This window comes from Acinonyx jubatus, chromosome E2, assembly GCF_027475565.1.
Source record: "Acinonyx jubatus isolate Ajub_Pintada_27869175 chromosome E2, VMU_Ajub_asm_v1.0, whole genome shotgun sequence".
Lineage (NCBI taxonomy): Eukaryota > Metazoa > Chordata > Mammalia > Carnivora > Felidae > Acinonyx > Acinonyx jubatus.
In genome coordinates this window covers 56,878,699-56,904,674 of record NC_069396.1, presented here as the reverse complement: position 1 = coordinate 56,904,674, position 25,976 = coordinate 56,878,699, and the positions used below count along the sequence as shown (strand labels likewise).

The following is a 25,976-nucleotide window of genomic DNA, read 5'->3' as shown; positions in this document are numbered from 1 at the left end:
GGCGCCGACCCGCCCCCGAGCCCCGAACGGAGGCCTATGATTGCTCCTGCGGCACGTCGCTCTTGCCCCTCGGACGCGCTCTATTGGCTCTTGGCAGGGATGCAGCCGGCCCCCTCTTGCCGAATGGGCAATCGCTCCAAGGCGCGGCGTTCGATTGGCCTCCCGCGCAGACTGCTAGGATTGGCTCTGGTTTTCTTCCCCGCTCCTCCTCCTCCCCGCCTCAGGGCACAACACGCCAGCGCGAGGGCCCGTGCGTCAATCAAGAGACCATTGGCGTGCTGATTGGATACACCCGCCCCCCTCTCCTAAACTAATTGGTCGGGGGGAGGAGCTAGGCTGATCAGGGGCGGGAAGTCGTCCGTCAAGTTTAGAGCCATTTTTAATTGGTTCTGAGGGGATATTCTGCTCCGCAGCCATTGGTTGGCTCCGGAAGTGGGTGGGGAAAGCGGAGGAAGGCATGGAGCGTGGGCGTTAAAGGCCGAGCACCTAATGAGAGCGAGACAGGTACCTTCAAGCAGGGGCCGAGCTGGAGTCTTCTGCCACTCAAAACAGCCCTGGGGCCACCGGGGAGGAGCTGGGCAAGAGGGCCCACCCCCTTCCCCTCGTTGGCCCTGGCCGTTGCCATTCGCCCCAGCGTATCCTGCAACGCCGCGAGGGGGTTGGTACCCGCCCCTGAGGCGTGTGAAACGGGGCGTAGCAGGCAGCGTCGGCTCCTGGACACATCCTTCCGCATCCCTTGTGTCCCAGCTGCGTCGTCTTCCTGCAAGTGTCTGTTGGGCATATCTCTGAGTCTCTGTACGGTGAACGGAGGGAAGGAAGCAGTGGCCACCTCGCATACCCATGGCAAGGGCATGGCGTTTCTGTCCTGGTTGTGCGGTTACTGTGGGGCACTGTCCTCCGCAGCCCGCTTCCTCGGTGTTGTGGGTACGCTGCAGAAGGGACAGAGGGGGCTACCCCGTCCTCTCCCGCTCTCTGCTCTGCGCTCCAGCGGCGAAGACTTGCCGACCTCGTGTGCAGGATCCACTTTTGCACTTCTGCCGTCGTTTCCACGATACTTCCAGTTTGCCCTTCTGGGGTTTGCGTTCGCAGAAGTACAGTGACTTGTTTGCTGAATGAATACGAGGGATGAAGTGTGGTTGACGACTCGGTAGGCGGTGGTGGTACCCGAACCACCCACGAGGTATTTGCGCCGGGTCACATAGTCAATACATAAAAAAGATAAACCCAAGGAAGATGCAATTAAGAGCCGCATCTGAATCATCTGACAAGGGGAGATGACTAAAAATGCAGTGTTCTTAGGCCCACACGGACCTGAGGAGTGAAGCCTAGAGATCTGCGCTTTTACACACTTCCCTGGGTGATTCCCATGCTTACTGGGGTTTGAGAGTCATTCATCAAGAGCTTCGCTTTTCAAAGTGTGGCCCTTGGATGGAGCAGGGCCTCTCAGAGGTCTTGGTAACCATTTGAAGACTTGCTAAAATGCAGATTCTGGTTCAGGAGATCCCAGATTCTGGTTTTTGACAAGTTTCCAGGTGATGCTGATGGTCCACACTTCGCACTTTTGAGTAGCAAGGATTCAGATCAGTGGTTCTCAAACTCGGCTGCTATTAAAATCACCTGGGTGGCTTGGAAAAAAAAGCCACTCAGGGCTTACCCTAAATGAATGAAATCTGAATTTTCGAGGATATGAACCAGATAGTAATTTTTAAATCTGCTTAGATGATTCCAACATGCAGCTAATCTAACAGAATTTTATGGAGCAGTGGGTTCTCAGTGACGTACCTGGACCAGCAGCATAAACATCACCTGGGAACTTATTAGAAATGCACATTTTTTAGCTCCCCCATAGACCAACTGAATCAGAAACTCTGGGCCCTGAAACCCTGGTTTTAACAAGCCATCCAGGTAATTCTCAAGCATGTTCAGTTTTGGGCATCTCTGTTCCAAGACTATGCAGGACTGCAGCACCAGGTGACTCCGATTCTTTCTTGACTCTGGCCACGGAGGTGGAGGCTCTGAAGAGGGCGGGCAGAGCGCCCTCCCCCGGGCAGACCCATCAGCAGAGATCAGCAAAGGCTGTCACTTCCAAACAGGGCTCATCTAAAGACTCCAGGATAGGGGCACCTGGGTGGCTCAGTCGGTTAAGCGTCCGACTTCAGCTCAGGTCACGATCTCGCGTCCGTGGGTTTGAGCCCCGCGTCGGGCTCTGGCCTGATGGCTCAGAGCCTGAAGACTGCTTCCGATTCTGTGTCTCCCTCTCTCTCTGCCCCTCCCCTGTTCATGCTCATGCTCTGTCTCTCTCTGTCTCAAAAATAAATAAAAAACGTTAAAAAAAAAATTTAAAGACTCCAGGATAAACGTGGGGACACAGCTAAGCGATCTAGGTAATTTGGCCGGCCACTAGAAGGATCCCCCAGGGTGATGTAGACTCTGATGTGAGAGAGGAGACTCAGAGAGCTGCTAAGGTCCACAGAGTGAGCCCTGAACTGAGATACACTTAGAACAAATGTGATGGGGGGCAGCCCAGAGAGAGGAACAGGAAAGGAGATCTCAGCTAGGACCCAGCCGGCTAGAGCCCCAGGGAGAGAGCGAGAGATGGAGGGGAGAAGGCGGGCACAGGTGCAGGGCGGGCTGTGCACCCACCTCCTGGGTAACTAAGAGGGGCACTGCCCTCACGGGTCAGTGACCAGGCTCTGGCACTCTGTGGAGCCCGGCTCCAGAGCACAGCAAACGGCCCCCGTGTGGGGCTCTTCCTGAATTAGCTCTTGCAGGGTAGCTGCTGGGACTGCCTCTGCTGCCAGCGTTGTCCCCACCTGCCTATAGGCCACGTGCCCCTCAGCCAAAGCGAAGGAGACCTTGGCTGAGCGCCGGTTCCAAGACAGCCTGGGGGCTCCACTTGCTGAGCTGGCAGGAACTCTGACAGCACTGAGTCCCTGCCAGCAGGGAGCCTGTGTGCTCGGCCCCATCGGGGCTTGGCTCACCACTCCACACACCGGACCCTGACAGGAAGCCCAACACCGAGCAGGTCCTGGGCGTCCTTCACGTCCTCACGAGGGACCTGTGGCATGGAGGCTTGCACACCTGAGACCCCACAGCCACCCCGGCTGGCCTGTTTTCAGGGCTGGGGCTTTGGGCAGCCATATCACTTGGGAGCATCAAAACAATGGACATTCTCCAAGTGGTCTGGAGATGGAGAGGGCTCTGCTCTTCCTGGAATCCAGGACAGGGAAGCAAAGGGCCAGGTTGGGGCCCAGACACCACCTGGATCGGGAGCCCCAGCTTTGTCCCCCAAGCCCCACAGCGGACTCCTCCAGTCGTGCAGGTGTTTGACAAATGATCACTCCCCAGGAACAGAACCTGATAATGTGCTTTTAATTGCACTTTTTCCAAAAGTATCTCCCTTTCTAGGTAAAAAAGATGAAGCGTGATGAAGACTGGCTCTATCCCCCAAGATGGGGAGGCCGTCTTGGCGCTCAGGGGGCTGGCTCCTCCCATGCCTCCTCGGACAGTCCTGGCACGGGGCTGCTGAGGGACACTCCCAGCCCGATCCTGACCCGGGTCCCTTCAGAAGGGCAGGGCCCGTAGCTTCAGGGGCAGCCACCTGGGTACAGTCCCTCAGGTGGACATGATGCCGCTCTTCTCGCCCTTGACCTTGAGGAACTCGGCCATGCTGGAGAAATACTTCTGGTTGGCCTCGGCCACCTTCTTCTCGGCTGCTTGCGGGTTCACAATCTCCAGGCCCTGGGCAGGCGGGGGAGGGGACGATGGGGTGGGGAGCTGGGCTGGCCGCTGACAGGTTCCCCCCCACCCCGCCTCCCGGCCCAGTGAGAGGATCATGAAATGTCAGGGAGCCCTTCTCAATGGTCCTGGGGCTCCAGGCGATGAGGACAGTTTGCCAGTCACCAAACTGCCCCCGCCCCAAAGGAGGACCTGGGCATCTGAATATTTAACACGTCCTCCAGGTGATTTTAAAAACACAGTTTCAGAACAGCCAACCCGGTTTGGTTCCTGAGTAAAGAAAGTGAGTCACAGAGTGAAGCGGCTCCCCTGCCGCCGTGGTGCGAATCACACCAACCCCGGTAGGGACAGTGACCCGCGCTGGGGGCCCCACAGTGGCTGGCACCTTTCCCAGTATCCTCCACGCGGGAATCCTCACCTTGCGGCTGAGGCCTCCCTGGGGGCCTCCAAGCTGACCCCTCACCCTCTCTTGTCCGTGTGCTTTCCACTTTCCGACAGGCTGTGTATCTTACCTACCTGACCTGCCACCCCATAAGGTCCACAAAGGCAAGGCTTACTGCCTGGTGTCTGTGGTTTTACCCCCGGCCCTTCCAGCGGTGCAGGGGACTTAGGTGCTCAGCAGACCCTTGCTGACAGAGGAAAGCTGTTCTGTTTGATGCCGTGGGACACACCGGCCCTCTTTTGTGGGCGGGTAAGCCAAGGAAGGGACGGACGCAGTGGCTCCATCCTGTGCACTGGCCAGGCTGGGACCTCGCCCTCCCAGCCAGCTACGAACCTTCTTAGGAGGGCCTGCGGTTGTCCCAACCACCCAGCACCTCAGGGAGGGGCCGAGCCCGCTCGAGGTCACAGGGTCGCCCACAGCCTGAGTCCAAAGCCAGCCTGGGCTTGCTGGCAGGACCACGTCCCTTCTGTCCCTGCTAACTTGAGCACCGGGGGGCCACGCCCTCCAGGGGCTTCACTGATGCCCCGTCCACACCAGCCCTGTGAGGAGCTCGATCGTGTGCCTGTCTCACAGGAGAAGAGGCTGAAGCCCAGGGCTGCTGGGAGAGCTGGGAGTGGAGCCACCTGACTCGGGCGTCCAGTACCTGGAGTGGGGTGAAGGCCACACTGGAGGCTGTCCCTGAGGAACGGTCGCGGATGGTGGACTTCCCTCCGTACACCACACTCTGCTTCTGCAGTGTCCGCTGTGGGGAGGTGGGGGCAGGGGACGTCTGGGCTTGCCCACCGGTGCCCCCTCACCCCTGGACCCGCCCAGGCCTGGTCTGTACCTGCAGTGTCTTGGAGATCCTGGCTTTGGTGGCCTCGTTCACCTGTGTCTGCCGTACCCGCCCGCTGCCTGATTTGCCCAGATGGCCCAGGCTGAAGCCCAGGTCCTCCTGGTAGGCGTCCTCCTCGATCTGGTGGGAGGAGAAGGCATCCCGGAGTTAGCCACCCTCCATCAGCTACACGCCCGGCCGTTCAACCGGTTCAGGTGCCTGCGGGGCCAAGACGACCCCCGAGAGGGGCCGTGTGTGCATGCACACGGGCGCGCACGGCGTCAACAACCGAAGCCGGGCTCGCAGACCAAAGGACACGCGAGCTAGTTCTTGCAGGACCAGCAGGGCGACGCTCAGAGAGGACAGTGGCGGAGGTGCCGCCAGGGGAAGGACATGTACGGGAAGGGCGGGGGGCGGGGGGGGAGGGCCGGCACAGAGTGCTGTGTAGGGGTGCATGGATGTGGGGCAGAGACTGGAGGTGGGCGTAGTGCCCCAGCAGAGAGGAGAAACATGGCAGACAAAGAAGACCCCTGAGGCCCCGCAGTGGGAAAGGGCGAAGGATCTGGGTCGGGGTTCTGACCTCTCCAAAGCTCATGCGGTTGGCCTGCTTCCGGATCTCAGTCAGCCCCAGCCGCTCCTTCATCTTGCGGTACCTGGGGATGGGCACCGCGGGTCAGCTGGGGGGTGAGCCCCTTCCCTTTCCCTCCCCCTGACCCCGGGCCTCGGGACCCACCTGCGGCCACCTCGCTTCTTGCGCTGCCCGTCCAGGGGCGCAGGCAGCGGCTTTACCTGCTTCACAGGGGGTGGCTCCTGCCACTTGTCAAACTTCCGCTCGATCTCGTCCTTCAGCTCGTAGCCCACCTGGGGAGGGCGCAAGGGTCCCATCAGGGCCTGGGGGACCCACCCGCTCTCGGGCCCAGACTCCTCACTGCACTACACACACAACTGTCTCCTCGATGCGGGTGCAGGCAGCCCCTCAAATGCAACACAGCCAACCCCAGGCCCGCGCCTCCTCCCCAGCCTTTGGCCCCAGCCTCTGCAAGTGGGGTCACCCGGGAGCCTCACCTCTATGCTTTCTCTCCCAGCAAGCTCTTCCTTCAGAGAGACCCCAAATGCCACCCCCCTCCAGCACCTCTGCTGCAGCGAGGTCTCTGCAGGACCCACCCCGCCCCACCGCCAGGCTGGGGCCTGCGCACTGGCTGCTCCCTCCTCCTGGGTCTCTTCCCCCAGGCACTCACGGGAGCTGCTTGCTAGCGTGACCCAGGTGTACGTGCGTTACACCTTCACCTCTTCAGAGAAGCCCCCCGCCCCCGACATCCTGGTTAAACAGCGCCCACCTCCCCCACCAGCCCGGCACCCTTTGACCCCTACTCAGCAGTGACACGGCGCCCCTGGACACAGCACAGATGTCCCTGGCCCCCTCGCCCTGCCCCCAACCAGAACGTGCATGCGCACACAGGGCTTTGGTCTGAGCGGCTCACTGCGGTACCCCCAGCATCTCGACCAGCGGTTGAGAGGAAGAGAGAAAGGAGGGAGATCACAACCCTGAACGCTGTGCCAGGCTGGGTGTCTGGGCGCCAGTGCACAAGACACAAAACACATCCCCCTTCACAGAGCAGGTCTGCTGAGGAACACAGAGGCGAACTGAATGACGGTCTGGATGGTGACAGGTCCCGGTGCAGCAGGCAAAACCGCCCCACCAGGGTGTCCACATCCTCGTCTCCGCTCCGGATGGAACTTTGTGGGTGTGATCAGGTGAGAAATGTGAAGACGGGAGACGATCTACATGGCCAGCGTGGGCCCCACGTCATCACCGCGTCCTTAAAGGAGTCAGAGGAGGACCCGTGGAGACAGGCCTCGAGTCAGGGAGAGACAGAAGACGCCACGCTGCCAGCAGTGTGGACGGAGGAGGGCTGCGAGCCCCGGGCAGCAGGCGCCTCCAGACGCTGGGAAAGGCAGGGGGCGGATCCTCCCCAAGAGCCTCCAGAGGGAACGCTGTGCCAGCACCTGGATCTCAGCACAGCGGGACCCTCGGCGGACTGCTGACCCACAGGGCTGGACGACGACACTAATACACGACACACCCCCCTCCACACACTTAGAACAGTGCTCGTGTGTGCTGGGTCCCCTGATGGTGCCTCCCCCCAGGACACAGGACACACCACAGACCCACACAGACGCCCGCCCGTGCCTCACCTTCCCCTCTGTGCTCTCGTGGAAACTGTCCACGCGGGCTGCCAGCGTGCACTTAGCCGCCACCAGCCGGGCCGCTTTCCGTCGGAGATCCTGGAGCAGCAGGAAGGGGCAGAGTCCGTGAGAGAATTCGTTTGAGAGCCCTGAGCGTTTCAGAAACCGCAGGCACCAGGGCTCACCCTCTGCCCACCAGCACTTCACCGTCCCTGCCACGCGTTACCGTGAAAACCTGTAATAACGTGTTACCGCAACAAACTATCATCACTGCTGTTTCCTTTCAGCCCACGTTTCAAAAACTTGAGCCCCTTTGCACAGACATCTATATCACTGCAGTGGAAGACTGTCACATACCAAAAAGAAAGCGATGAAAATAGAACACATCCATCTGTGCATCAGAAAATTGTGTCCTGTGCCACGAAAGGCAGGTGGCCCATGATCTGAGATGCACCAAGATGGCACACGTAAACCCACAGCCATGTCTCGATAAATAACGAGAATAAAGTTGGCAGTGGCTTCGCGTGGCGAAAAGCAGCCTTGCCCTAAGAGTTCCGGCCTGGCCCTCAGCTCTGGGAGGTAACCTTTGTTGGCCTGGGACCTTGGACAAGGCAGAGACCAACCATGTGAGACACTCAGGGGGGTGTCTGGGTTACAGGATCTCAGTCAACCTGGAACCCAGATCAGCCACCTGGGCTACCCAGTCAGGTCTACACAGCTCAACCCCAGAGAAGACTCCCAACTTGGAGGCCCAGTGGGGCTTCCCTGGTGGTGGTTCCCCCACACGCTGCCACGTGTGGAGGCCGGGAGTGACGTGGGCAACGGGGAGAGGAGGTCTGGAAGTGCCGTGGCTGCTACTTCTGGCTCCGACCCCACTCACTTCCTCCCTTGGCTGCTGGGAGTCTGTCCTTTCGTGACAAACCACAATTCAAGTGCGTCAGCTCAGTGAGTCTGCACCTCCCTCTAGTGGGTTATTGAAGCTGGGGGTGGTTTGGGGACCCCTGCACCTCACAAGCTAGTGCTTATGTTGCTTCTTATGTGCAAGCGTGACCTGAAGGTGTTGCATACGTAAGAGTCCTAATCACAACCCTGGGAAGCAGGTTCTATCCCCCCCACTTTACAGACAGGGAGACTGAGACACAGAGCTCACATCTCTTGCCCCGCTGTTAATCCCAAGCCCAGCACATCTGCTCCAGGGTCCTTGTTCTTACGCTCCATGTGACCCTGTCGTCTGAGCTCCTGACCACTGTTGTCAGCTGTGACCAGTGGGAACCGGGGAGCAGAGGGGCAAGTTGCTGAGGCTCACACTGCCCCCCAGACAAGGCTGCTTCTGCCACAGCAGAAGGTTCCACAGGGACCACGTGTCAGGGCGGCTCACCGGGGGCAGAGACTGCACGATGTCGCTGTGGTAGATGTAGCCAGTGTGGGGCAGCACAGAGGTGGACGAGAAGCCAGACAGCGTCTTGCGCTGGGCCCCAAGCAGCATGATGTTGCAGGCGGGCATCTTGGAGAGGTTGGTCAGGCCCCCAGCCACCCCTGTGGCAGGAGAGAGGGAGGGAGGAGGTCAAAGGAAACACAGCACTTGTTTGGGGGCTCACCGCACACTTAGTGCCTTAACCTGAGCGTCTGGTTGAGTTCCCGAGCTGGCCCTGCTAGGGAGGGCTGATGGGTCCCGCTTCGGAGGGAGGACTCAGAGGAGGCCCAGAGAGGTGAAACCACCTGCCTGAGGGTGCACAGTGCGGAGGCGGCCCAACGGGAGCCCCCAGAGTCTACAGAGCTGCACAGCCCCTGCTCTGTGTTAGAACAGCGGCGACCAGGCTGGGGACGCTCTGATGACGGGGCCTGGTGTCAGTCACCCCTGGGTTCCCGTGGGCTTGTCTCCAGGCCCAGCGCAGAGAAGCTGCAGATAAAAACGTTTACCTTTCACGGGGGACTGCTGTGTGCCAGGCTCCGCACTAGGCGTCTTTAAGGATTAGGTAAGCGATCAAGGCATGGTAACTCGCAAGTGAGCAGAGCGCCCCCCGCCCAGAAGCTCACATCAGAGTCCCCAGAACCTTGGTGCTGCCTTATAGGACCGAAGGGACTTTGCAGACACAGTTAAGGACTTTGAGAGGGGCGGGAGGGAGGGGAGGATTCTATGAAGCACAAGGGTCCTTGTAAGCTGAAGGGAGAGGCAGAGAGTCACAGGGATGTGAGGCAGGAGACTTTAAGGTGGGGAAAACCCGGAGCCAAGGGTGCAGGCAGCCTCTGGAGGCCAGGAAAGGCCCGGAAGCGGACTCCTTCCGCTCCTTTCTCCTAGAACCTCCATGAGGCAATGCAGAAGCCGGCCGACACCTTGATTTCAGCCCGGAAGTCACAGGCAAGTAGCACACCGTCAATCACCACTGGGGAAACTGAGGCACGTGAAGATGGGAGGTCAGTGAGGGGGAGGCAGGATCCACACCTGAGGTGATCTCGCCCCGAAACCACCGCAGCCCGCACACACCTGCCACTCCAGGCTGCGCTAGGAGCTGAACCGTGTCTCCCCAAATTCCTGTGTCGAAGCCCCACGCCCACGACCTCAGAATGTGGCTGTGTTTGGAGACGAGGCCACGAAACAGGGGATTCAGGGGGAATGACATCACTGGATGGGCCCTGACCCAGCACAACTGGTGTCCCCACAAGAAGAGAGGACAACACAGACGCGCAGAGGAGAGGCCAGTTGGGCAGACAGCCCCCTGCAAGCCGAGAACCCAGCCTGCCGACACGCTGCTCCCGCCTTCTGGCCTCCCAGCCTCCAGGACCCCGTGACAACGAACCTTGGTTTTTAAGACCCCCACTGCCTGCTGCCCCCGCCTGTGCTACTTTGTTATGGCAGCCGAGCAACCTAGCACACAGCTGCTCCACCCAGGTCCCCAAAGAGCCCCTCAGCTGAAGGGGCTAGGAGCCCGAGGGGGCGCCTGCTCGGAGACCGCAGGGAGTCTGAGGAGGCCCACCCTTCAGTCCCAACCCATCATCAGGACTGCTGTCCCCATCTCATGGATGAAACCGTGGTCCCGACGGCTCACACCGCCTATGCTGGGCAGCCCAGGGGTCTGTGCAGAGCCGGGAGCTGCTGGGATGTGCTGGCCGAGCAGTGCCGGGGTCCCCAGCAGCCGCACCACCTCCTCCGGGCTGGTCAGGCCAGCCCTCCTCAGGGCCACCATTCTTTCTGCGGGTCTGCAGGACAAGCAGGCTGGCCGACCTCTGTGATCTCCAGGAGGGATGACAGGGAGAGAACAGGGCACTGGGGCCCTGGGCCAGATGCCCCGTTTCATACATGAGGGGTGTGGCTTCTCCACGATCACACTGTCCAAGGTCAGCCCTCTGTCCCCACTCTGCCCCAGGACCTCACCCATGATCTTTGCGGCTGTGGACGCCCCGATGATGATGGAGAGGTTGGGCGCGATGAAGGACATCCGAGACTCCACGTACTCGTAGATGCGGTGCTTGGAGGCGTTTAGCTCCAGTGCCATGTCACAGGCCTCCTCCAGCCGCTCCAGCTCCTCCTCCGACAGCTGCTGCCTGCGGTGGTTCGGGACTTAGGGATATGGCTGGGACAGACCCGGCCCCTCCTGGGTACCCTACCTGACGGGCACGGGAGCCCTGTCCTTCTGGCTGTGTGCTCATGCGCACACGCACGTGTGCGCACACGTGCACATGTACGCATAGCGTATGTGCATGCACGCACGTGTGCACATATACACGTGTAGCCACAGCATATACGCACGTGTGCACGTGTGCACATATGTACATGCACGCAAGCATATAGGGGTGCACACATACATGCGTAGGTATGACGTGTATGCATGCACGCACGCGCGCATACGTGTGTAGGCACAGCATATACACGCGCATGCACACGTGTGCACATGTACACACAGCATATATGCATGCATGCACATTGTGCACATATGCACGTGTAGGTGCAGCATATGTGCACACACACATGTGCACATATACACACGTATGCACAGCACATACACGTGCACATATACGTGTGTGGGTATGGCATATGTGCACACACACACGTGTGTGCACATATACACGCGTAGGCACAACATATATGTGTGGATGCACGTGTGCGGCCTCAGGGCTACTGTAAGTGCTATTAGCCCGGAAGCGAGGGTTGCTGGGAATCATAGGTTTTCAGTCAGCACCGCTTGTCAGCCCGGGCCGGGCCCTTGCCCACGTGCCCCTGCCGGCCCCTCCTCATCCTCCAGGCCTCAGCCTCGCCGAGCACCAAGGTTCCTGCCCTGCTGCTTCCCTCGGGCACCATCACCAGCTGCGATCCACCGAACCTCCCGTCCACCTCTGGCGCTAGACAGCAGCCCCCCAAGGGGACCCCATCCCAGATTCTCAGCAGCGTGCCCAGCACACCCTGGCACACGGAAGGTGCCGGGCTAGTACTTGCTGAAGGAAACCACAAAGGTGGGCTGTCATCACTGTCACTTTACAGAGGGGACCCGAGGGCAGGACAGCTAAGGGACCCGGCGGCCACAGAGCTGCGAGCCGGCAACCAAACCGGGCCATACCCCTCCCTCCCTCAGTTGCCCCGTCGCGCTTATGGCGCACAGACGAGGGACCGTGGAGCCCGCCGTAGGCCCCTACAACCAAAGCCCAGTGGGCTGAGGCTCAAGGCTGCTCCCCCCAGTGGCGAGCTAAGAGCCCAGTATTCTCCCACTAGAGACCCTGGCCCCTGCATGAGGCTGAGACGTCACCTCCTCCAGGAAGCCACCTGCCCCAGTCTGGAGAGATGCCCCTCCTCTTGCGCCCCAGGCCACTCGGCACCTGTCTGCACTCTGACACTCGCCCTCCAGCCTGTGACCTGCGTGTACACCTGCCTCTCCCCAGACAGGAGCTGCTTTGCTGAGTTCTCTATCTCTGTCCTCAGAACAGTGCCTGGCGCTCGGTCAGCATTTATTCAGTCAACAGAAGTGCAGCCCGAGGGAGGTCTCCACGCCACAGGGCTGTTCTGGAGCTAAGGACATGTTCTTCTCTTAGACACGGCACGGATGCCACAGGGGCAGGCAGACACCAAGGGCCCCAAACCAGGTCCCTGCCTTAACGGACACCTTCATCCCAGCGAGGGGGAACGTGCCCGCGACAAACGCTTGTAACTCAGGCTGGCCCTCTGCCTCACCACTCAGGACCCCCAGACCCCACACTCACTCCACATGCGTGGGACAGAAATGAGCTGTCCTCCTGAGACAGACACCCGCCCACTGGGACCCTGCGATCCTCCTCTGCCATTAGATGGGCCTGCGGGGGCCCCGGTGACTCCTTGCCCCTGAGCACGCACCCCTGGGTGGTGGAGGCGGTGACGCTGACGACCATGATGGTGGCGTTGGTCAGGATCTGCTGCAGGTTCTCGTTGTTCTTGCACTTGTCCAGGCTGTTGCCCAGCTCCTGGGGGCGAGAGGGCAAGACAGGGGAGGCCTGGAGATTCAGGGAGGCCCGAGAACCTCTCTTGCTCATGCAGCCATCTGGGTCTCTTCTGGGGACACTGGCAAAGCTGGGCTCTGTACACAGAGGACCTCCTACCAGTTCCAAGAACCTCCCCACTGAAGGCATCAGCACCACAGTGCTGATCCAGAACCGGCCACCCAGGGAGGCCCCGCCACCCACGTCAACTCGGAGCGCAAACACAGCCATGCTGCTTCCCTGCACGGACGGCCCCCTACCATCCTCCTCCCCTGGACTCACGAGGGAGCCTCCTCGCCCGTGTCCCTGCCTCCACCTAGGCCTGACCCTCCCACGGCTTTCCCGTAAGGCCCAAAGCCTTGGAGGTCAGATGGCATCCGGCCTCACCAACTTTGTCTCCCCACCGCCGACCGCCTCGGGGTCTTGGCGCTCATAAGTTCCCCCAAGTCTCTGCACAGCTTCCCCTGCATCAACCTTCAGATTTCCACTCAAGTGCCACCTGCTCCAAGCACGGCCAGAGAAGCACTGGCCGACACGGGGCACCCCCTCATCTCCCTCCCTGCTTCCTCGGCCTCAACCAGCTCCGGCCCTTCTTGGGAGGCCCACCCAGGGAAGGAGTGGGCCTGGAGGTGGGCAGGGCAGCCTTGAGAACATTCCTTCCAGGCTCCACCCCTTTCTTGCTGGGAAGCCTAGAGCAGCTCCTGGCCTCAAGAGAACAGGGAGGGCAGATGAGCCCTCAGGAGCCATGGCTCCAGGCCGCTCACCTGCTCTCTGTTCCCAGTGGCCGAAGGCTGACTGAGGGGAGCCTTTCCCCTTAGACCCGGGGGTCCAAGGGGAGGGCCCTGCCCCCCATCACTCAGTTCTTCCTGAGTCCCCACTTTGATGCACTCACCTTGACCGTGCGGATGTAATCCAGTGCGTTGGGGACCAGGGACTCCAGTTCGGGGAATCGCTTTGAGTACTTATCCCGGATGAACTTGTGGATGATGTCTGAAGTGGACAAAGAGGCGAGGTGTCTGATGAGGGGGCAGGCGGACTCCGCTGGCTGTCCCAACATCCACTGCCCCTCTTCCCTTAGTAACTGAAGCCCTGAATTTAGCGGGGCTCATGGCCACCCAGCAAAAACGCCGTTTCCCTGCTGCACGCAGCCACGTGAGTTAGTTCTGGTTTACGACACGTGATCTGAAGTGACATGCAATTTCCAGGATACCCCTTAAAGAACTGTGCCCTCCTCCTCCTTCCTCTTTTGCTGGTGGGATGTGGAGGTGGGCAGTCACCTTGGACCCTGACACAGGTGGCATATCAACAAGACAGAAAGGGCCTGACACCAGATGCCGCAACTTTAGGCCTGGGGTCCTCACCCAGACTCTCACATCACAGGAAAACACACTTCCTTCTCAAATAAGCCACTCTGCTACAGCAGCCGAACCTGGCCTTGAACTAAATGAGGAGTCTGGGGGCAGGACCCTGGGGAGGCCAGTGGGGAAGGCGACCAGGATCCTGCCTCTGCCCTCCTTGGGGACTGGAGGGGGCCGTGAGGGACGCCAGGCAGGGCCATCTCTGCTCGCCCTTCAGGGCACTCACTCAGTTCGTTCTCGATCTCCACGGTCAGGTTGTTAGCGTCCACGATGACCCGGTATTCAGGGGCCGCCTCTACTGGTCCCATCACTGTGAGGGGGAAAAACAGCCTGGGGGTGTGTGTGTCTAGGCTCCCGCAGCTGGGGGGAGATGGGGTGTGGCTGGAGGGGCTGGAGGAGTAAGCCTGGAGGTGGGTGTGCATGTCTGCAAACCTCCCATCTCTCCCCCTCCAGTGCGCCCTCCAGGCGTCACGACCCCATCTTGCCCTGGAACTAACCCTCTGGCAGCTCCCCACACCACGAGGCCACGGGCCTAGCTCCCCAGACTGCCGTCTGAGGCTCCCAAAAGACAGGAAGCCCTGGGAGAACAAGAACTGTGTCTGTTTCCCAGGGCTGCCCCCTCCCTGTGCCCAGAACAGCGCCTGGCACACTGGTGCCACTCAGGGGTATCCGCCAGCCTCTGCACCATCCCAGCCCCACCCTCTCATGACGCCCCAAAGGGCTGACTGCAGTGCCTGAGTACCCAGGGCTGCTTTGCTCTCCTCTAGGCCTCTGCATATGCTGTTCCCTTCCCCTGGTACATCCCTTCCTCACATCGGTTTCTGAAACGTTCCTCTCCAGGTTTCAACAACGATCACAACAACGATGGTGAAGGTATCACCATCAGCAGCAGGAGCAGCGGCTGACACACACAGGACTTACCCTGTGTCTCCCACCGTCCTAAGCATCTTGCAGGCATTAACCTCTTACCCACAACCAGCCAGAGGTGTGGGCGTCAAACTAGACCAATGTTGCACAGAAAGAAATGGAGGGACATGGCCTGATGTCACAGAGCCAGCAGATGGCAGAGCTGAGATCCGGCTCCAGAATCCACATTCTTCACCCTGATGGCTCAAGTGTCTCTACGTCCCTAGGACTCGGAAGGCACCCCGGAATCCTCTCTGCTCCCTCGGCACCCCCGCGTACCCATTAGACACAACCGCCACCCAGTGCTGAGATGTCCCGTGCCCGCCTCCCACTCTAGACGCCTGGTGACATCAGGTCTGACTTAACCCTGAGCCTGACCCGACACGTCACTTTCACTGCTCCCCACAGCTCGTCAGATGGAGAAGCCCCCTAGCCTGGTGTTCAAAACCCTGCAGGATCTGGCACTTTCTTCTGCCGCCATGAGCACAGCAGATAAGCGAGGCTCTACACACACACCTCCTTCCCAGAGCACGTGGCTGCTGTTCTCCATCTGGTGTGTGTATTCACACTTCAAAGTCCGTTTCAGGTACTGGCTCTTCCCTGGCCCCAGAGCTGGGGTCAGCCCGCCCCTCCAGCGGCTCCAGAGTCCGGAGCCCCCTCCATCCCAGCAGGTGCTGCCCACCAGCAGCTGCCTGGACCTGCCTGTCAGCTCCGCCAGAGCCTGAGCTCAGAGCGGAGAGCTGGGCGGATTCCCCAGGGCACCCAGTGCCTCCAGGGGCCCGCCACTGAGTGCCTCAGGAAAACTTTAAAGGAAAGAAGCAAAGAGCGGGGAGCGGGTCTGACCACACCGCTGCTGTGCCTGACAGCGTCCCATGGCCGCTTCAGCAGTAAGTTCCATCCCAGAGCTCCCCCTTGGCAAGAAGACCGTGCGGCAACATGAGCAACCTGTCAGAGCTGAGCTGAGCGCTCGAGACACCCCAGCACTCCCGGAAGCTGGTGCTCCGATAACTGCCTGCTGCAGGGTCACTCACTACTTACCAAATGATACCAGTCTTCCACACACAATAGCAGTAATGTTCCTTCTCTTTCTTTTTAAAAAAAATTTTTTTTACATTTATTTATTTTTGAAAGACAGAGAGAGACAGCACAAGTGGGGGAGGGGCAGAGAGAGAGGGAGACACAGAATCCGAGGCGGGCTCCAGGCTCTGAGCTGTCAGTACAAAGCCTGATGCAGGGCTCAAACTCACAGACTGCAAGATCATGACCTGAGCCAAAGTCGGACGCTTAACCGACTGAGCCACCCAGGCACCCCACCTTCTTAAGTAAACTGAAGGAAAAAAGCACGCTGGTTTAGAGAAAAATGTAAAGTAAATAACGAAACAAGTGGTTTACAGAGGTGGCAAAACCCTTAACCGGACACGTGAATCACTGACACTTGAGAAGCCTTGAGGGGAGTCCTTCTGCAGCAAGTAAGCGCTTGGCAAGAACTTAAGAAATGTCAGCTTCATGATGCAATGTATTCTCAGGAGAGAAGGGAACCGGGTTGGGATGCAAAATAAAAAGAAAGGGGCGCCTGGATGGCTTAGTCAGGTAAGCGTCGGCTCTTGGTTTCGGCTCAGATCACGATCTCCCAGTTTTGTGAGATTGAGCCCCGTGTCAGGCTCTGTGCTGACAGTGTGGAGGCTGCTTGGGATTCTCTCTTTCTCTCTCTCTCTGTCCCTCCCCTGCTTGTGCGCTCTCTCTCAAGAGTAAATGAATAAATATTAAAAAAAAAAGAAAAGAAAAGAAAAGAAAAGAAAAGAAGGCTCTCAAAAAGTCTGAGAAGGAGGCAAGCCGAACTTTCAAAGCTACAAGCAGCAGAGAGCCAAGGGGCGGGGCAGGGGAGGGACGTGGGAGGGGGAAGTTACCTTCTGAAGCTTTGGCTTGCTTGCTGATATACTCCTCGATCTTCATCATGATCTCAGCAAACTGCTCAGGGAAGACAGGAGAGTCGGAACTCGGAACTCTTCAGGAAAAAGAGCTACTGCGCACATCACCCCTGAAGGGAGCCCCTATTTACAGCCCGCTCACCATCTTGCTGTCCCACAGCTTGGCGATGCTCTTGACCGAATCCCCGGAAAGATCCAGCTGTGTCTCCTCCTGCACATCCTCGATCGCTGGCTCCTCTTCTTCCTCCCCATAGCTTCCTCCTTCCTCCTCTTCCGCCGCTTCCTCAAGGTCAGCCAGAAGCTCATCTGCCAGAGACATGCCGAGACCTATGGGAAGGGAGAGTGAGGTCCCCCCTTCATTAACGAGAGGGGGCTTCTCCCCAAGAACGCCCTGGTCCTTATTGGATCGACCCCACGAGCAAGCAAGCTCCATAAGGACAGGTGTTTTCATCTGCTTTGTTCTTCAGCTTCTAACTGTGCCTGGCATGTAATAGGTGCTCAATAAATACCCAGTGAATCACTCCATGAACAAACCTCCCAGAACCAGGTGGTCTCCGGTCATAGCTCCCACCACCTACCCTTCTCACACTCACGTCACTGGGCAAGACACAGCACGCCCCTCATGCCACTACCTAAGGCTTAAAAAAATTCACATCCTCTCTTTGAGATTGGACGTCTCCTAGGATCCTTTTTTCTCCTATAACAGAGACCCCTCCCCAAAACTGTAGGGCCCCAAAAGAGTGACAGATATCCTAAAATATTGATCTCCCTAGACAACAGGGCAACCAGGTGGGGCCTAAGGTGTCTAGAGCCCCCAGGCCGGTCCCCTCTGGCCATGAGCAGCCTCCTCAGGTACTCCAAGCGCTGGACAAAATTAGTATTTTCTTTGAGTCCCAGAGGGTGGAAAAGAATGGGAAACACTACTCATCAAGATACAATCCCACTGTTTTTTTGTTTTTTAACGTAAAACACCTCTCCTCCTTCCCGTTCCTCCTTCCTTTCCATAAAACAACCCCCCTTCCTCATTTCCTTCCCTTCTACACTGCCGTGCCTGGAAGGAAGTATAAAAACAGAGGCTGCATGGGTAATGTGTCGAGTGAAGCACGCTGGGGGCTGGGCCCCCGGGAGGAGCGGGACTCGGACACAGGGGGCCTCACGGCCAATGTAAACGCGCAGCCGAGGCGCAGCTGCAGACACGCCTGGCCAAGCGGCCAAACATGTTGTCAGGTGCTCTTTCTTCAACAAAAGAGATTCAGAACTTTAACGCAGAATCTCTGTTTCAAAGTTTCCATGTGATCATTTAAGTGGATAATTTAAAACTATAACCCCCGAAATCCCCGCAATACAGGCCAAACCCAACGGATCACGGGACAGATTTGGCCCCTGAGGCGGCAGTTGGGGACAAGCCTCAGAAGTCCAGTTGCGCGTATGAGACCCTCCTGCCTCCCTGCGCACGCCGGCCCCTGGCCCCAGGAATCAGGGCTCCCGCCCTCCCCGCATCCGCCGCGCACACACCTCTTCCCAGCCAGCAAGACGGTTTCTAGGCAAGTCGCTTCCCGACAGCGGTTGACGCTCACCGATTACGTCTCAGCTTCGCGCCGTCGTCGCGGCAAAGCTGCGCTCTGATTGGCTCCCGCCCCGGGCGGCCTTTGGAACAACAACTTTATTAGCTCCTGCCGCTAGGCGGAGAAGCGGTGAGTCCGAGAGGAGACGGATCTGTCCGGTTTACGGCCTGCCGAGGACTGAGGCTGCTAAGCGGAGAATCGCCGTAGCCGGGCGAGAAGGTGCCGAGACAAGAATAAAGACGGGGGTAACTCGGACGACTAGGAGAGGAGTGCGACGAGAAAGCAAGGCCTTTAAGCCGGGACTCGGGGTGGAGGTGGAGGGGGGTGGGGAGTGAAGCCGGAAATAGGGAACTACAACTCCCAGAAGGCCTAGCGGCTAAGTCCCGGATGCCTTGGCCGTAAAGCCTGATGGGACAAGTAGTTTTGCGAAAGACTTAACCTGGAGGTTTGCGAGGTTGGAAGTTCTGAGACCCGCGGCGTCCGGAGAGGGAGACAGACATGGAACTGGAACAGAGAGAGGGGTGAGTGGCTTTGCATAAAACTACGACTCCCAAGAGACATTGCGGTTGCAGCACGTGCAGCCGTCTGCGCTTTTAGCTGAGGGTGGATGGGTATTGTAGTTCATGCAACTGCTTTCGCTTAGCGCTCTTAAGGGACCAGGGTCTGTGCTGGGCCATCCGCGGGGAGAAAGCTACGGTCCGGAGTTTTGGATCCTAGGACCAGGGGTCGGGAGCCTGGGCTCCTGGATCCTGGGACGAAGGGCTGGGGGCTTGAACTTCTTCGGATCCTCGGGGAGCAAGAGTCTGGAGGTCTGGATCCTGGGACGAAGGGATGGGGCTCGGACTCCTGTGGGACTCTAGGATCTGAAGGATCCGGAGGGGGCTGGGGGCCGGGAGTTCAGGGTCCCTGAGCCCCCTGACCTTGCAGGACCATGGCAGCCGTGGGCTTTGAGGAGTTCTCAGCGCCGCCAGGCTCAGAGTTGGCGCTGCCTCCGCTGTTCGGTGGTCACATCTTGGAGAGCGAGCTGGAGACAGAAGTGGAGTTCGTGTCTGGGGGTCTGGGCGGCTCTGGGCTCCGGGAGCGAGATGAAGAGGAAGAGGCCGCCCGGGGACAGCGGCGGCGCCAGCGAGAACTAAATCGAAGGAAGTACCAGGCGCTAGGTCGGCGCTGCCGGGAGATCGAGCAGGTAGGTGAGTGCGGATTCCCCGGCTTGGGGGCCCCTTGGCCTAAATCACCACCCCTTCCCCGTCTCTGCCCATATGCCAGCTTTCCTTACCTAGCTGAATGAACCTTTCATTCATTTATTCATTCATGGTTCGTTTGCTCTGCGCCTGTTACCTGTCGGGCACATGCAAAGCACCTGGAGAGCGGTGTGCTCACCAGCGACCCTGACCACCCAGATCAGCTCACTGATGTTTCCTACGTGCCTCTGGTGCTCCCGCTGATCAGGCTTTTCAAGTCCCCCTTACCCCTCGCGTCAGGCTCTCACGTCCTGTCCATCCTGCCTCTTCAATCCCGCTTGGATCCTTCTCCTGTCCATCCCCATGGCTCCTACCCCAGACACAGGTTCTATACGCAGCATCACAGCATCAGCTTCCTTGGTGAGAATGAGGAACGCACCTTTGGCAGGGACCAGATCTAGAAAGGCCAGGAACACCAGGGCACGAAGTTTGGATTTGGTTTTGTTTTGAAGGGAGGAGGAGCTCCTGAAAGTTTTCAAACGGAGGGAGGAACAGGGTCAGATCTGGGTGTTTGAAAGACTGAGCTGGGTTGTGTTAGTGTCACAGGCCTCCTGTCACCAGGTACTAAGTAACGGCAATGCACCCTCCCGTAGTTATGGAGGCTGGAAGGGCAAGGTCAGGGCAGCGGCGGGCTTGCTTGCTGGCAATCATGGTGTTCCCTGACCGGTGGATCTCTGCCTTCATGTGGTGTTCTTCCTGTGTGTGCCTCTCTGTGCCCCAGCTTCCTCCGTTTGGAAGGACACAGTCATGTTGGATTAGGGCCCACTTAGTGACCTTTGACTCCAACACCTCTGAAGACCCTATGTGCCAAGAAGGTCACGTTCTGCGGTACTGGGAGAGTTAGGACTCCACCCACACCATCCAACCCCTCACAGTGGTGATGGGGAGCACTGGAAGAGGGGCGGCTGGTGTAGTGGCCCGGGCAGGACGGGACGAGGTCTGAGCTGGAGCGGGGGGGGGGGGGGGGGGTCAGGAGGCGGCAGATGGAGACCGCGGGTGGGCGTTCAAGCCGTCTTAGGATGAGGAGTGCGTCAGGCTGCCTGGAGCAGGATCTCGGTTCACCCAGGGCTGGCTGGATGTGTGCTCTCACAGGAGGTGTTGGAGGACCACAGGGCAAGTGGGAGGGAGCAGTCAGCCCCGTGTACTAAACCGTCCCCCCTGAAGCTGCACTAAAGCCCAAGCTGTGTACGCCCAATGGCAGCTAGGATGTGCACAGGACGCGAAGAGCCATTTGGTTTTATGTATGTGTGTGTGCGCAGGCGTGCACTAGATGGTTTGTGGACAGATCGGGTGTAACGTACACGAACCAGACAGCATACATCTCGAACTAGACTGCGGTTGCCTCCACACCGTCCTTCAGCTCACCCGGACCTTCCTCCCTCCTCCACCGCTGCTTTCTTACTCTTCCCCCTGGGGACTCCTCTCGGGGATTCCACAACAGCAGTGACAACAGTAACATTTCATCCCGGGAATCCTGCGTTCACAGGGCTTTTCAGTACCCGGGTGGTGCCATCAGAGCGACCGCTGTCATAGGGGACCACCCACCGTGTGCCAGGCTCGCCCAAGGCTTTCCGCACAGGGCATCTCCGGGCTCCCCTCTGTCTCCACCCACTCCACGCCCCACCCCTGCACTGCCCCAGCTGGCAGTGGGGACCCCAGCCCTGTTTTAACACGTCATGCTGGGGTCCACAGGGACTCAATCATCTGCTCCAATGGAGCTGGCATTTGAGCTTCTGCTCTTAGCCCCACCTCCCTGCCCCACTCCCCATTAGGAATAGGTGGTGGTGTTATTCCTGTTTTTACAAATGCAAACACCTGAGGCTCAGGGAGGTTCTAAGGAACTGGCCCAAGGTCACCCAGCAAAGTGGCAGGCTGGGGTCGGAGCCCACATTTTCTGACCCAGGGGCGGAACCTGCTCATCTGTGTCTCTCTGAGGGCACCGAGGTAGCCAACTCCTGTTTGGTGTTGCGCCGCACTTGACATGACAGAAAGTCACGCATTTATTAGCAAGTATGCGTGGAGCACCGCCTCTGCCAGGCTCTGCTCAAGGCACGGTGACACAGGCACAAGTCCCTGTCCTTCGGAGCTAATGTCCTGGTGGGGGAGACAGACCGTGAGCAAGAAGAAAAGTGGGTGGGCGAGAAGGCAGTGAGGAGTGTGGGAAGGAAACGAGCGGAGAGGAGGGGCTGGGCGCCCAAGTTCTGGGGGGGCAGGGAGAGGGTGGTGCAGTGTAGCGGGAGGTCCCTGACTGGGAATGTGTGAGCTCAGACTTGAGGGAGCGGTGCAGGCGTGTGGGGGAGCCCCCAGGACAGAAGGAGGCCCACGGGAGTGGAGGGGATGGAGGGAGAGGGGCAGGAGAGGCTGTGTGGCCGCTCCCGGGGTCACGGCATGGCACGTGTGGCGTAAGCGACGGGAGTCCCGGTGACCCGTGCGCTCTGCTGCCTCCCTGCAGGTGAACGAGCGGGTCCTGAACAGGCTCCACCAGGTGCAGAGGATAACCCGGAGGCTTCAGCAGGAGCGGAGGTAACCCATTGCATGTCAGGCCGGGCCCCCTGCCTCCGCTCCCCGCTGTTGCTTCCGCCACCTCTCGGGCTGCGCGTGCCCCCAGCGCTTGCCGCTTGCCACTTGCCACGGCCGGGAGTGGAGTCGGCCTGGCGGGGAGAGGTGGGGGGGGGGGGGGGGGGCGAGGAGAGGCGGGGCGAGAACGAAGGGGCGTGGCGTGAAGCCACGGGCTTGGCTTCGGGCAGTGTTGCTGGGGGACTCTGAGCCTGCTTCCTGTCTCAGTTGAATACCCACAGGTGGCGACTTCACCTGAAACTTCATTAAAGTTGAAATTTAACATCTGTCAGGACACACTTAGTTCGTTGAAATGAAATAGAAAATTCGCAACATCAAAAAGTCCGTTCCTGTGTCACTGTCACCACATGCCAGGTGCTCCCCAACAGCAGCAGGTGGGCAGTGGTGACTACAGTGGATGGTGCAGGTGCGGGAAGTTTCTGGGTGCACTTCCGGAACACTTGTAACACCGTGGCAAGGCCACCTAAGCGCTGCCAACCCTCGATCCTGTCTGCAGCTCTGGACAGTGTCCACCCGCTGGACAGTGACTTCTGGTCACCTCACAGGCATCCAGAACTAACCCTGATCTCACCCCCCCAGCCCCCCCCCCTCGTCTGCTCGCGTCAGAGACTGAACCTTCCCAGCTGCTGCTTTCTGTCCCCCCCTCATCTACTGCAACCTCAGAACAGACCCAGGATGCCAGCACCCTGGGCCCAGGGGCATGGCTCCTTGTCCAATTCCTGCCACCCTCTCCCTGGCCTCTTAATCTCTCCCAGGTCCCCTGTCCCAACACCCTGGGTGAACCACTTTTCCTATCTGCACCAGTAGCCAACATCCTCTTTACAGTAGAACCAAGAGAGCTTACGAAGCCAGCGGTGGCCTGCATGGCTGAAACATCACAAGGTTGGGAAGGTATCTGTAGCTGGTAAACTCCCCTCAACAATACACATCAGTCAGGACGGTTCACCGTCTGAACCATCTATCTGGAGCTCAGCCCTGTGGTTCTCACAGTGTGGTCCCTGGACCAGCAGCGTGGGAACTTGCTCTTGGCTCAGGTCATGATCCCAGGGTCAGGGGATCAACCCCCTGCATCAGGCTCTGTGCTGACAGTGCAGAGCCTGCTTGGGATTCTCTCTCCCCCTCTCTCTCTGGCCCTCCCCTGTGTGCACTCGCTCTCTAAAAAAAAAAAAAAAAAAAAGTGCCACTATGTAAAAACGGTAAGGCAGTTCCCCCAAATTTAAGAACAGAATTACCATGAGATCTAGCAATTCCGTTTCTAGACGTGTCCCCAGAAGAATCGGAAGCAGGTCACTTGCAGAGGTGTGCACACCCAGGATCCTAACCGTATTGACAAGAGCCTAAATGTGGAAGGCCCCAAGCATCCGGGTATGGGTGAGTGGAGGAACAAAATGTCTGCACGTGAGAGTATGATTCAGTCTTAAAAAGGAAGGAAATCCCACCACAGGCTACACTGTGCATGAGGATATTGTGCTTAGGGAAGCAAGCCTGTCCCAGAAGGACAAGATACCACATATACGAGGCACTCAGTCAAGGTCACAGGGGCAGAAAGGAGAATGGTGGTTGTTTAATGGGGCAGGGTTTCTTTCTGGGAAGAGGAAGAGAGCCCCGGAGTCGGATGGTGGGACGGTCGCACAGCAGTGTGAATGTACTTAATGCCACGAAGCTGCACGCTTAAAAACGGTTCCGCGGGCAAACCGTATGTTATGAATGTCTTAGCATAATTCTTAAAAAACACTTTTTTTAGAAGTTAAAAAAAGATAAAAAGTAAGACGGACCAAGTCACTTCTCTGCTTAAAACCCTGCAGAGGCTCCCAGCTGAGTCCCCAGCACACCCCCTGCTCCTGCCTCAGGGCTGCTGTACTCGCTGTGCGGTCAGCCAGAAAGGCTTTCCTGCCATTCCCTCGCCTCCGTGAGGCGGCCCCCACCGTCCATTTGAGGTTCAAGCCCTCTTCCAAGTATCCTTGTATTCTCCTCCCTACTTTTCCAGCTTACTCTTTTTTTCTTATTTTAGAGCGAGCACGTGTGCGCTGGCGGGGGGGTGGGGGGTGGGGGTGGGGGTGGAGGGGGCCAGGGGGAGAGGAGAGGAAGAGTGAGAATCCCAGGAAGGCTCTCTACACTGTCAGCACGGAGCCTGACGCAAGGCTTGATCCCATGACTCTGAGATCATGACCGGAGCCGAAATCAAAAGAGACGCTTAGCGGCCTGAGCCGCCCAGGCACCCCACAGCTTACTCTGCTCTGTTGATTGGCTGATGGTCCCCCTGCAAAACTGAGCTCAGTGTGCACAGGGGTTTCGTTTGGTTCCCCGATGTGTCCCTAGCACTGAGAACACGGGTGCAGAGCTGGTGTGGACACACCATGAGATGGCATGATAAAGACTCCTCTGGGCGCCGGCCCACAGGTAGCATTCAGAGCTTAAACAAACAGAAGAACCCCAAAGCCCTGGAAGCCGAGATGGAAGCAGAGAAGGCGGCATCAGCAGGAGTGCCCTGCACCTTTCTCTAGCCCTTTGGTTCCTGGTAAAGAACTCAGCCGACGCCGGAATGTTCTCTGAGCCCGCACACTGAGCACTAGGAGACACCACTGTCTAGCTGCAGGGTCACCCTCACGGCCACCCACCCACACAGGGTTGTTGCGTCCTGTCGACAGTTAACAGTGAAGAGAGGTCACCTAGTGTGGCCCAGGGTCCCGCTGGCCGGGCAGGTATCAGGCACTCAGGTCTCAGATTTGGGAGCTCCGAACCCCTTTCCCGACCCACCGGACGCTGACGCTGTGCCCCTGGGGGCCTCTCTCCGGAGCAGGTTCCTCATGAGAGTGCTGGATGCCTACGGCGATGACTACCGCGCCAGCCAGCTCACCATCGTGCTGGAGGTGAGCGCGGCCTCCTGGCGGGCCGGGCGGGCTGGGCGATGGGATGCAGCCTTCATCTGCTGCCCCTTCCCCCCACCAGGACGAGGGCAGCCAGGGCACAGATGCTCCCACCCCTGGCAACGCAGAGAACGAGCCCCCAGAGAAGGAGGGGCTGTCCCCGCCCCGAAGGACACCCGCACCCCCGGAACCCAGCAGCCCGACCCCTGGTGAGGGGCCCAGCGGGCGCAAGAGGCGGCGAGGGCCCCGGGATGGACGCCGAGCCGGAACTGTGCTGACTCCAGAACTGGCCCCAGTGCAGGTGGGACCAGGGCTCCTGCTTTGTGACAGTGCTGTGGGAGCCGGGCCCTGCAGCCCATGCAGGTTCAGGGCTGGGGCAGCTGGAGGAAGCAGGTTGGGCTGCAGGGGCTGGGCTGGGCAGGGAAGGAGAAAGCTGGAAAAAGCCAGGTGGGGACTTGGGTGGAAAAGGAAGGAGAGAGACCTGGAGAAGGGAGGGGTAGGAGGGGGGCAGGAAGGAGGATGGAGAAGGTTGGGAGAGACCTGGAGGAGGCTGGGTAGGGGGCAGGTCGGAGGACTGGAGCAGGCGGGGACAGAGGAGGAGGAGGATCAGAGAACAGGGGTGGAAGGGAAGGCAGGGCTGTTGGGGTTCTCCCCGAGGTGCCTGAGGAGGCAGAATGGTGAGGCCAGCGGCCTTTCTCTAGGTCCCAGGCCTGCTCATGCCTGCCCCTCTCTCCCCCAGATTAAGGTGGAAGAAGACTTCGGCTTCGAAGCAGATGAGGCCCTGGACTCCAGCTGGGTTTCTCGGGGGCCAGACAAACTGCTGCCCTACCCCACTCTAGCCAGCCCCGCCTTTGACTGACCCCCCTGCCTCCAATAAACTGACCCACAGACTTGCCTTGGCCACCGTCTAC

The 25,976-nt window shown here is 59.0% G+C and overlaps 2 protein-coding genes across 3 annotated transcripts; one reads left to right on the top strand and one right to left on the bottom strand.

Moving 5' to 3' along the window:
• Positions 1-3,349: 3,349 nt before the first annotated feature.
• On the bottom strand, positions 3,350-18,465 carry PRPF31 (pre-mRNA processing factor 31). The gene is made up of 14 exons (XM_027037323.2): positions 18,331-18,465; positions 16,958-17,142; positions 16,795-16,855; positions 14,208-14,291; positions 13,516-13,613; positions 12,502-12,608; positions 10,555-10,724; positions 8,560-8,717; positions 7,191-7,280; positions 5,728-5,855; positions 5,575-5,647; positions 5,007-5,135; positions 4,824-4,922; positions 3,350-3,741 (listed from the first exon to the last, which is right to left on the bottom strand). The coding sequence occupies exons 2-14, from the start codon at positions 17,132-17,134 to the stop codon at positions 3,616-3,618; spliced, it is 1,500 nt and encodes a 499-aa protein (XP_026893124.1). The 5' UTR covers positions 17,135-17,142; positions 18,331-18,465; the 3' UTR covers positions 3,350-3,615.
• Positions 18,466-18,516: 51 nt separating this feature from the next.
• On the top strand, positions 18,517-25,966 carry TFPT (TCF3 fusion partner). Of its 2 annotated transcripts, none has more exons than XM_027037382.2 (6): positions 18,517-18,901; positions 19,308-19,566; positions 22,074-22,144; positions 24,999-25,068; positions 25,148-25,366; positions 25,805-25,966. In XM_027037382.2, exons 1-6 carry the CDS (start codon positions 18,879-18,881, stop codon positions 25,922-25,924), a joined length of 762 nt encoding a protein of 253 aa, XP_026893183.1. In that variant the 5' UTR covers positions 18,517-18,878; the 3' UTR covers positions 25,925-25,966. The 2 variants fall into 2 exon arrangements, with proteins under 2 accessions (XP_026893183.1, XP_026893184.1); XM_027037383.2 differs by lacking the exon at positions 18,517-18,901 and adding an exon at positions 18,971-19,189.
• The last annotated feature ends 10 nt before the right edge of the window (positions 25,967-25,976 follow it).

Excerpts from the sequence above, each read along its gene's own strand:
- PRPF31 (XM_027037323.2), bottom strand. The coding sequence starts at position 17,134 with ATGTCTCTGGCAGATGAGCTTCTGGCTGACCTTGAGGAAGCGGCGGAA. Across the intron at positions 13,614-14,207 it reads GGAGATCGAGAACGAACTGA|ACATCATCCACAAGTTCATC; the intron begins GTGAGTGCCCTG and ends TGTCCACTTCAG. Across the intron at positions 4,923-5,006 it reads GGATCTCCAAGACACTGCAG|CGGACACTGCAGAAGCAGAG; the intron begins GTACAGACCAGG and ends ACCTCCCCACAG.
- TFPT (XM_027037382.2), top strand. The coding sequence starts at position 18,879 with ATGGAACTGGAACAGAGAGAGGG. Across the intron at positions 19,567-22,073 it reads GCTGCCGGGAGATCGAGCAG|GTGAACGAGCGGGTCCTGAA; the intron begins GTAGGTGAGTGC and ends GCCTCCCTGCAG. Across the intron at positions 25,069-25,147 it reads AGCTCACCATCGTGCTGGAG|GACGAGGGCAGCCAGGGCAC; the intron begins GTGAGCGCGGCC and ends TCCCCCCACCAG.